This window comes from Haliotis cracherodii, unplaced genomic scaffold (genome assembly GCF_022045235.1).
Source record: "Haliotis cracherodii isolate W230 unplaced genomic scaffold, xgHalCrac1.p SCAF_13, whole genome shotgun sequence".
Classification (NCBI taxonomy): domain Eukaryota; kingdom Metazoa; phylum Mollusca; class Gastropoda; order Lepetellida; family Haliotidae; genus Haliotis; species Haliotis cracherodii.
The window spans coordinates 35717585-35729548 of record NW_027266268.1 but is presented as its reverse complement, the minus strand read 5'-3'; the positions used below and the strand labels follow the sequence as shown (position 1 = coordinate 35729548).

The 11964-nt window shown below is 41.0% G+C and overlaps 2 protein-coding genes across 2 annotated transcripts; both read left to right on the top strand.

Moving 5' to 3' along the window:
* The first annotated feature begins 333 nt into the window (after positions 1–333).
* Positions 334–1368, top strand: LOC139458661 (acetylcholine receptor subunit delta-like). The gene has a single exon (XM_071240076.1). It carries the CDS (start codon positions 334–336, stop codon positions 1366–1368), a length of 1035 nt encoding a protein of 344 aa, XP_071096177.1.
* An 8560-nt stretch (positions 1369–9928) lies between these two features.
* Positions 9929–11047, top strand: LOC139458660 (neuronal acetylcholine receptor subunit beta-4-like). The gene has a single exon (XM_071240075.1). It carries the CDS (start codon positions 9929–9931, stop codon positions 11045–11047), a length of 1119 nt encoding a protein of 372 aa, XP_071096176.1.
* The last annotated feature ends 917 nt before the right edge of the window (positions 11048–11964 follow it).

Below are 11964 nucleotides of genomic sequence, written 5' to 3'. Positions count from 1 at the left end.
TTAAAGCCCTCTGCTCACAGAAGGTGGGGGCAGGAATGTTAACAGAAATAGCAATAGGCATGAAGCATTTACCTAGATGATCAAATGCTCCTGGCGTTTAATTCCCTGATTAATGGATCTGTGTGCACTCATATCACATGCGGCAGCGTATTATCCAATCATAGTCACTGTCTCCAGTAACCTAAGCAACAGCTAAATGGAATAACAGCTGCATATCAATACATGTCATTGCGAACATCACCACCGAACACTGACATCATGTTTTTCATGTCCGCGATAACACTGTCACTGCTCTTCATCTTATCAGGAGCTCGTGTCTCCCATAGAACCCAGATGACATTAAGAAGACTGATGACATATCTCCAAGGGGAAACTGTTAATGATGGCATCAGTATCATCTCCGATGAGATACAGGTTAACATAAGTATTTTGCCAATGTCCATCTCCAGTCTCAATGCAGCCAAACAGACATTCACTTTCAGTGCGGGGTTCGTCATGACGTGGTTCGACACGGGTCTGGCTTGGAACAAAACTGATTATGATGACATTGAACTTGTGACTATCTCTGAGAAGTTTGTGTGGATACCCTTGGTGGTTGTCCCAAACGGGATTGACAGCATTGTACCTATTTCAATACAATCTCCAGCACTTTCTAGTGATGGAAGAGCAGTACTTATAATCACTGACAGTTTCAAGACCAGTTGTCAAATAGACATCACACTGTACCCGTTTGACCAGCAGCGATGTAGCATCCTGTTCGCGCCTGCAAATGACCTTAATCTTGGGGTTGATATCACTGGCTCTATTATTACGGGATTACCTACTTTCTTTATTGAGAACAGTGAATGGGAGTTGGTTGACATACTTGCCAAGAATGTAGACGTCCAAATGTCACAGATATCAAGTCTGGTATCGTTTGAGTTCTTTTTGAAACGCAAGAGCATGTTCTATATAGTGAGTATCATCTTTCCTATGGCTCTTCTCTCTCTGCTCAACGCCTGTGTGTTCCTCCTACCAGCTGACTCTGGAGAGAAGATGTCCTACCTCATCTCAATATTTGTGTCCTATGCAGTGTTCATGAACTTCGTCAATGACTCGATCCCCAAGTCTGGAGACGTGTGTCGACTGTCTGTGTACCTGACCCTCATTCTCTGTCAGAGCTGCCTGGCTATCATCACCACCATGGCCACACTCAACGTCCGCAATAACGGTCAGCTATTTCAGACCAAGACAGATGTACAGCCAGAACACGACCTTGTAAACAAGAAAAGCACTGAACGTCCGTCAAAGGTCCGCCGCTCAGACCACGTTTTGTTCGGGGTCTTTGTGCTTCTGGCGCTGATGTCCCTGCTGGTTTTTTGTGTATAAGGCGACATTTGTCTGGAGCCCTGGCACTGATCATGATGTCCGTGTTGATGTTTTGGGTATAAGAAGGAACTCGTCCGGAGCTCGACGTCCGATCCCTCCTCCCCCCCCCCCCCCCCCCCCCCTCCCACTGTGTTAGGGAATGCCTCCCTTGTGATAAGCTTTTCAAACGTGGATTTGCAGTGATTTAATGTGACACGTCAATTCCTTCAGTAATTATTTACTCTGTGATCAGTGGCATGTGTGTAGGCTAGTGTGACTCTCTTGTTGCCTTCAATGTGACTTTCTGAACCATGTGCTTACAGTGAGTACTATGTTGTTTAAAATGATCATCAATATTCAAAACCATTACAACCTGCAAATAATCAAATCCGCCATGACATGAAAACACACACAAAACGATTGTAATTTTATCTTGGCCAAACATTTGGTTTTCGGATTTTCATGTACCAGCGGTAGGCTTTGTGATCAAAATAGAGATATGGATTGTTATCGTTTAAAAAAAGTATCAATGCAGTGAAAGCATTTTCGGATTTCGGATTGCGTTGATAATACGATTACTACTCCCTTGTTGTCATCCTCGTTTTCTGGTATACCCCTACACTTGCGTATTTGTCGTCATTCACTTTATGCTCAGTTAATGAATTCATTATAGGTATAATTGGTGGTAGCACCACTCCGAATACCCGAGGAAACATCCCATTTGGCATTTATAGTGTCTGGGGTAATTATTCAATCTAAATCCAGGTTTGAAGTGAGGTGAAATGTGTGTTATGTAAATATGCACGTGGCACCCCAGCAAGAGATGAATGATCAGTTGATTTACTTTTTTTGTAAATCAGCGGATCGTTCGTAGTCATCAAAAGATTAACAGAAAATACTGTACATTGATTGATTAATCGCTGTTATCTTGCACAGTGGATAGTGTCAAAAGTGAGTATTTACATGTCTAGGTTTACTAAAACAAAGGGAATATCCTCATATCCTTGCGTGAAGTGCCGATGTAAAAACAACATACTTTGTTCAAAGGGTTAACTGACAATACGTTGATTAATTGCTCATTGATATCTAACTCAATGGATTTTTCTTTAGGAAACGTGGACGTTATGAAAATAGTTGTCACGTGGGCTTTCTCAGCCGACCTATGAGACTTGACACCTATGTAAAACACCTGAAATATATTATAGTCAAGTTGTAAAATGTGATTCTCTCAGGCAATTTATAAAATGTGTGAATATTTCAGTGATTTTAACTGAAAAATCTGTCCATTTCTTTAACAGATAGACCAAAATTGATTAAAACGATCAATAGGGCCTAAAAACATCACAATAGATTATTATGTAGGATTAGAAGCCAAACAATATAGAAATGTACTTTTCATCGTGACATTTTCAGTCTCTTGGTGATGATATTAAACATAAAAATGTTTGGAATTCGTTGTCATAATAATACAGATGGACATATTTTTCAGTCAGTTTGTAAAATAACTGAATATTCAGGCGTTAAACAAATTTCCTAAGTGTAAAATTTTGCACATTTTGACTGTAAAAATATAAACACGATAAAATAAGCAATGCTAAAAAGAAATATTTACTTTGTGTAGCAAGTCAAAATAGTGTAAACGAAAATCGCACAATTACCAAGCAAATGACAAATCAAACCTTCGTCACCGTTACCGATGCTACCCACAACGATACCTACATTTCCTTATTATTTCCAAAACTGTATTTCATTTTGTTGATGTGACCATACGCCCTTATACTATCAATAAAAGTGACAAATTCGCCTACGAATTGCGCAGCACAGGTTGCGAACTAGTCTAGGTCTCTGCTATATCATCCAGGTACTCACGGGAAAGAACAATAACAAAGGCAACAACCAGTCCCGGGGAATTGTTTTAGATCAGTGGCCCTTTAACTATTTGATTGTGATTTATTAACATGTGATCGTGATTTTGTCAGAATCGACTCTGCTTTTTGGCGAGATTTCTTACGGATATGGAATGAGTATTGTTGCTTATATTTGTAATTCAATGTGGGATAGATTAATTGTAGCCTATTTAAATCACAAATGATCACCATTTCAAAGAAATTAAGTTTCACTGCCGGTAGAGTTATCCCGTGTGCTTTTTTAGTTTCAATGCTATTCCCTCCCATCCTAATGTTTTCTAAGGTGTCACCTTTGCACTATATTATATACTCAACAAGGTCCTGTGACACTAATATTTTAGTGTATTTTTCAAACAAGTAAAGTTTGGTTTTCAATATTGTAGTACATGTATGGAATCAAGTCACAAAAACGCAACTGCTACAGAAAAGCATGCAGTCCATGCAAAAGTTGATTTTTATGCAAGCCCCATGCATTTCACTACCCATGAATGGGTATAAATACATGTGCGTTAACGGGATTCCATATGCATTATTTCGTGCTGACAACAACCACTCAGAAAAACAACAGAATGACGCAATTATTCAACATTACGAAACGCCACACCTGTCCGAAAATTAGCGTCTGCGAGCCATTGGTATGCTTGAAGCAGAATCGAGTCAATGTGATGTTGCAAGACAATTTAACATCCACAGTAACACCATTTGGTGTTTATTGCAACGTTGGCAACAGACGAAGGCAGTCAGAGACCATCCTTGGAGTGGCAGGCCACGCGTAACCAATAATCAGACAACCGGATTCGAACAACACACCTACGAAATCGATTCTAGCCAGCAACAGTGACTGCATGAAGCATCCCTGGCCTTCGACGAATATCTTCACAAACCGTACGTCGTCGCCTCAGATGTGCAGGGATTGTCGCCAGAAGACCCACCAGACGTCCCATTTCGACAGGAAACCACCGTCAAGCACGTCTACAGTGGTGCAGACAGCGTCTACGCTAGACGGCCATGCAATGGAGACAAGTTCTATTCACTGACGAGTCTCGTTTTCACCTCAGCCACAGCGATGGACGGATTCGAGTGTACCTGCGTCGAGGTGAACGTCACGTCAATCATTGTATCATAGAAACGGCCGGCCTCATATTGCTCGACTTGTTCAGGATTCTCGTCAACAAAACAACGTGAATGTCACCCCCTGGCCGGCTCTATCCCCTGATGTCTCACCAACTGAGCACGTGTCGGATGAGATGGATCGGCGACTTCGACGTCAACCACGTGTTCCACAGACATTCAAGGAACAGCAGATATGGACAGATATCCCACAGCACAGCACAGCTATTGATTTGTAAATTGACATTTTGGCATGTTCATGTTTTTGTTATGAAATCACGCATTTTCTGAAGTCAGTATGGCAAATGAAGCTATTTGAACACTTACAGGAGTCTTTTTCTGTTGCAAGCCGAAATTGTTTCAGACTTGGTAAAAAACATAACTTTGCATTAAATATTATTCAATGTCACTGTTGTTCAGTATATATTGTGGTACGATTGAGCTGCAAACCAAACATAGGAGGGGCGCAGTATAAAAAGAGACATCTGCTTGGTTTATAAGTTTTATCTATTTGAGTTAAGACCTTCACAATTTGATACGTGACGAATTCCTTTATTGTCAACATTTTAGCAGATGTCGAGTTTAGATATGACCTGATATTTCACAGCAGATTGTGTTGAAACATTTTGTTTCAACAAACCTAGCAAGTATTAAAATGAGGAATGACTTACCGCCTGTCTTATGAACTTAGTCATCACAGTCTCTTTGTTGAAGACAGCATCAATTTTAATGCCTGATCATATCGCTATGCATATTATGTTATTCTAAAGGTGAAGACAGGTATTGCGAAAAGGTAACCGTAAGACAATTTGTTACCAGACCAAAGTTCTATAAAAAGAGTGAGTGAGTGAGTCGAAATTTAACGTCACGTGGGCAATATTTTAGCGATGTCGTAACGAGAACGTAGCCATTTAAAATACAGATATTTTCAGCTTGAATAAAACCTGTTAGCTATGGAAGTATAATAACTAGAGGAACACAGTTTCGATTGATTTTAAAACTAACTGAGAGCATTTGAAAGAATGAATTCAACAATACAATATATAAATGGGTTATAGATCACCAGCAACTAAAGTTATGCACCATTCTAGGGACCGTGGGGACTATAAAACAAATATAATACGTTTAAAACTGAGGTATGAATAAATGCCACAAATGAGAACTAATACTATTATAATGACCCTTAATAGATGAAGCCAGGAACAGCTGTCCCCTTTGCCCCACACACTACTTTGATCCTTACTATACCTCGATGTGTAGTTGAATTGGCCCGATTCTATCAATCGGCTGGTCACTCCATGCCCTGTGCATGGAATACTTGATACTTTCGAAATATCATATCATATCAAACTATTTTTTTATCAGAATATTATATAATAACCTTGATGAAGTTCTCTGCCAGAAGGGGGCGGTTGGTAGCCTAGTGGTTAACGCGTTCACTCGTCACGCCGAAGACCCGGGTTTGATTCCAGACATGGGTACAATGTGTGAAGCCCATTTCTAGTGTCCCCCGCCGTGATATTACTGGAATATTGCTAAAAGCGGCGTAAAACCATACTCACTCACACCGTGGCAAAACAGTTACTCATTCCGTGCCAAACACCTTCTAAAAGCTATTCAGCTGCCGTCTCTTCTTCACAAGTTTCAGTTACCAAAGTAACTATCCTCTCCATACAATACCATCTCTCTTCTATCTCTTGGTTGAAGAATGACCAAATTACCATCAATGACACCATTCAGGCTTCTCAAAACTCTCCAATGATACCGACATCTGCCATCCAAAACAAAACTTTCAATCAATACCGTCTGATCAAATATCACCACTTAGAACCAGAACCAAACCCTGTAACCGAAAAAGGAATATTTCAGGCTGAAGCCCATTTATCAAAAAAGGCTAAAAAGCAGATGAGGAGAAAAGCCAGGACACCCCAACACTTGGCGGTGCCTTCTCCTGTTAAACATCTGTTGAGGTTCATAAATCCGTTTGAGCCCCTGGAGATGGAATCACTCCCACACAACAAGTCCTTGGGAGTAGACGTACCTCCTGCTCTATATCCCGAGTTGAGCAAGTCAAATCATACAATGGGTGAGTGAGTTAGTTGGGTTTAACCCCGCTTTTAACAATATTCCAGTTATATCGCGGCGTGTCAGTTTAATGTGGGAGGAAAGCCCGAAGTGATGCAGGTCTAAGTCGTTTACCACTTCGGTGAAACCCACGAGCACGGGTATGGTGCTGACAAACCTAGAAACATAATCAGGGCGAACCGGGATTCGAACCCACAATCATAGGTTTCTGGCAATCACGCACCTCTGCACAGCGAATCTCGGCGACTTAGACGACTGGGCCAACCGTGCCCCTAATCATACAATGGATTTGCAGAGGACTCCGACAAAATTAAAAACTCCAACAAGATTTTAAACCATCAGCTTTATGTCTTCAAGAAACCGACTTGAAAAATACCGATCAAATCGACATCAGGCAGTTTAATTCCAATCATTTCTTTTCACCTCCAGTGGTTAAGGCCACTGGGGGTTCTTCAGTGTTGGTGAGCAAGGTGTCATTTACAGTCCTGTTCCTTTCGATACTCCCCTCAAAGCCGTTGCTTTCTGAATAACATTACACATTATTGTCTTTACTTTGTGTTCTCTATATACTCCTCCATCTTCGTATATTCAGCCAAATGATCTTCAAGCACTATATGACCAGCTTCCTAAGGTCTGTATCTGAGTGGGGATTAGAATGGACATAATCCACTATAGGGAAGTGATCATACCAGCAGTAAGGGAAAGAGTCCAGAAACGCTTATTTCCAACAATGCTTTTTCCCTCTGAACTCTAAAACATATTTACATCCTGGCACAGGTACATACTCTTGATTTGTCCATTACAGACTCTATGACTTGGTTGATGCATGTCATGGATCCAAATTGCGTGGGACCGCCTCCGTGGTCTAGTGGTAGAGCGTATACCCGGAGAGCGGAAGGTCCGGGGTTCGATACCCGACCGCGTCATACCAAAAGAAGTTAAAAGATGGTTCCTTCTTGTTACCCTGTCTCGCGCTCGGCATTAAGGGGCTAAAACAAGGACTGGTCGGCTTGGAGTCAGTATACTGAGTCTGAGTGGGGTATTCATGTTAAACTGCGGCATGGTATCTCAATGAGCTAGCACTATAAATCGGCATCAGTCCGGACTAGTACAAGCAGCCACACAAACACACACACGTACATGCACGTCGCTATATAAGTGTAATAATCTTGGACGCGACGTTAAACCCCATTTCAACTCACCTCACCAAATTGAGTGGACCAATGCTCATGATATTGCTCGGGGGTACGAGTAGCCCAGTCGTCTAATGCGCCGCGGTTCGCTGCGCAGAGGTGCGTCCCTTGGGCACGCCAGAAACCTATGATTGCTGGAATCTCGGTTCGTCCCGATTATGTTTTTAGGATTGTCAGCGCCATACCCGTGCTCGTGGCTTTCAACAAAGTGGTAAACGTCCGAGACCTGCATCACTTCGGTCTTTCCTCCCACATTAAGCTGGCACACCGTGATATAACTGGAATAATGATAAAGAAGAGTTAAACCCAACGCACTCATGATATTAATCACTGGACTGTCTAGTCCAGACTCGATTATTTACAGACCGCCGTCATATAGCTGGAATATTGCTGAGTGAGGCGTTAAACAACCAACCAACCAACCATTACAGACTCTAATCTGTTGAATGAATTTGAGTGGTGAGTTCACGATGACCTCTTTTGGAGTGACCACTTTCCAACCTTTCTAAAAACGTTTACCCCATCTGATGTTCCTCTATGATCAAGATGGAACTTAACGAAGACAAAGTTGCCTTTGTTTGGAATACTGTCCTCAAACAAATTAACACCTGATTTGTTTATCAACCGTTACGTTCCTGATCATGTCCAAATACTCTCTGATGAACAAAATTGCTGATGAATGTATTCCAAAGTCCTCTGCAATTCCACACATCCGTAAACCACAATGACTGCAAACAAACAAGCAAGGAAGGCACGGAAAATGGCTGAACACAATTTCCGTTGCCACCCCATGATACATAATTTGAATACCGTCAAAATTTAATTTCTATCTTTATTGTAAATAAACGCCGACGTCTTGACAAACTTATGTCTCAAAAATATACTTACCATGTCTAATGTATGGAACATGATTCAGAAAATACAAGGTAAGGGTTCCGAATCCAGCATCCACCATCTCAAGAATGAGGATGTACTACTAACGGATAAATCTGATATTGCCAAAAAACTTGGTTAAACTGTGGCTAAAAATTCTTCCTCAACGAACTATGCAAAAGCAGCACTCAACAAATCTGTAACACCTCTTCTGATTATAAAACCACACCAAGAACCCAAGATGAGAGAATCACACCGTCAAGCATGTCCAGCTTAACTGTGTTGATTTTTCCATCACAAGTGATAATCCATAAAGGATATTTATGAAAATATTAGTTCTCTTTTAATTATTTGGTTTTTAAAAGAAAAAGAATTGTATAATAAATTTTGATCATATGTTTTGTATGAAATAAAATACCTTTAAAATTGGTATAATGAATTTCTATCTGAGTTTATATAAGTGGCTATTTCATCGAAGCGGGTTGAAGTAGTGTAAAATTATTGTTCCCCTCGTTTGTTCGTGTCAAATGAATATTTTGCTTACTTTTCCTTTAAGCGTAGAATATTTGTAATTTTAATTGTGGATAACATTACGTACAAACGCCAGCCTCTGAAATATTGCTGGGATCCATGCAGGTAGCAAAGGTACTGTAAATAAGGCGACAAAACGCTTTCAATATCCAATAGAAATCTCTGCATAAAGCAGATTCGATTGACAAATTCCGACTATATCATAAGCATTTCATAATGAATCACTAACAAATAGTTATGATACCTGGTATTCGCATGTATCTGTAGTAACGTCCGTGTCAGCACCAGGTTCATTTAATTGCGTTGTCTGTGTAATGCCTTTGCACAAATTGAAGTGCATACCACATATATTCTCAGGCAATGGCATTAATCAATTCGTTGGCCATACATTAATGCGTATTTACGTTGCCTATGCATTCCAGGGACATGACGCATTTAAATGTTTCCAGTCTACTCATATTGCAGAAAGCAAAGATACACACAGTACTTGTCACTAAAAAGTATATTAACGATGCTTTGGAAACACTGATTACTGAGAATTTAATAAAAGATTTTTTTCCATGGCAATCTGTTGGCATTACCACCTCCATTATTTGTACGTAATTGCAGTAGGGGCTATAAAGAGATACGGCTTTGTCCAATGAAGGTGGGGACAGGTATTACTATAGAATCATTAATATTAATCTAAAGCGCTTACTTACATTTTCACTAATGGGTGTGCGCAAGGCGCCTGGCATTATTGATTGCGTGATCCGTGTTGACTCGTATTCCAGTTCAAAGGTTCATTGTCATAATTTAAGCAAAATTATAAATGGATAAACACCTGCCTGACAATATCTGTCATTTGGAACATCACCACTGGACACTGAAATCATGTTTTACATGCCGGCTAAAATCCTTAACTTAGTCGTCATATTATCAATCGCCAGTACCTGTGATAGCACTGAGTCGTCATTAGGAAGACTGAAGGCATATCTCCAAGGGGAAACTGATGCTTATGGCATCAGTGTTGATCTCTCTGATGACAAACAGGTCAACATAAGTATGTTGCTGATGTCCATCTCCAATCTCAATGCTGCCGAGCAGATATTCACTTTCAGTGCTGGTTTCCGGATGACGTGGCTCGACCTAAATCTGGCTTGGAACAAAACTGATTATGATAATATTACGGAAGTGACCGTCTCTGAGAAGTTTGTATGGATACCGACCATTGCCATCCCTAACGGTATCGACAGCGCTACCTTGGCTTCAATACAATCTCCAAAGATATCCAGTAATGGAATTGCATCACTTCAATTCATTGAGAGCTTAAAGACCAGTTGTCAAATAGACATCACTCGGTACCCGTTTGATCAGCAGCGATGTAGCATCCTGTTCACGCCTGTAAATACTTTCGATCTTGGAGTTGACAGCACCGGTTCTATTATTACGGGATTACCTTCTTTCTTTATTGAGAACAGTGAATGGGAGTTGATTGACATACTTGCCAAGAACGTAGACGTCCAAATGAAACAGATATCAAGTCTGGTATCGTTTGAGTTCTTTTTGAAACGCAAGAGCATGTTCTATATAGTGAGTATCATCTTTCCTATGGCTCTTCTCTCTCTGCTCAATGCCTGTGTGTTCCTCCTACCAGCTGACTCCGGAGAGAAGATGTCCTACCTCATCTCAATATGTGTGTCCTATGCAGTATTCATGAACTTCGTCAACGACTCGATCCCCAAGTCTGGAGACGTGTGTCGACTGTCCGTGTACCTGACCCTCATCCTCTGTCAGAGCTGCCTGGCTATCATCACCACCATGGCCACACTCAATGTCCGCAATAATGGTCACCTATTTCAGACCAAGACGGATGTACAGCCAGAACACGACCTTGTAAACACGAAAATCACTGAACGTCCGTATGTGAAGTCTGCGTCAAACGTCCGCCGCGCAGACCACGTTTTGTTCGGGATCTTCCTGCTTCTAGCACTGATGTCCCTGCTGGTGTTTTGTGTGTAAGAAGGAACTCGTCCGGACCTCGACGTCCGAACCCCACACTGTGTTATCATCACCACCATGGCCACACTCAATGTCCGCAGTAACGGTTTCCTATTTCAGACGGGTGTACAGCGAACGACAATGTTAAGACGAACAACGCTTAAAGTCTCCATGTGAAGTCTGTCCCAGACGTCCGCCGCCCACATCACGTTTTGTTCGGGTTGTTTCTGCTTCTGGCACTGATGTCCCTGTGGTGTATGTTGCATAGGAAGGAATTCGGCCGGATATCAATTCCTGAATTTCGAATGTGTAATTGGATTTTCAAATGTGGGATCCTTCAGTCATGTGTTTAAGACTCTATTGTTAACTTCAATGTTATTATTTGACACGTAGGCTTATAGTCAATTTGTTGTGTTCCTCTATTTGGAAAGTTACATTATTATTGAATTAACTTGATGAAATAGGGACTGTTGTTCACCACGCAACCAGTATAATTCCAGTTATAATATAAACGGCCTGTAAATATTCTAGACTGGACCAGTCAAACCAGTGATTGACAACATGAACAACATTCTAAGCATCTGGGGCACGCTCACGTTTCATTGTGTCTCTTAAATCAAACATGGAATAATGATCTGAAATCTTTCAAAAACGGTCAGACAGCCAATTCACTTCCACTTCTTTACGCATATGCACTGGTAACAAAGGACACCAGCGAAACTGCCTCATCTCTTTCATGTTTAGTTACATCCATAAAGATTCAGAGTGACAAAAAGCTGTCCGAAATACTGTCTAACAAGTGGGATGAATTGAACTTTCTAAAAGTTAAATTTCCTTTCATGACATTCAACCCTTTTGTGTCTACATTTGGCAACGTCTGATGTACAATCAAGCATGCTCTGTCTATGAAGATTTCAAAGTGTGTCCAACGACTCTTC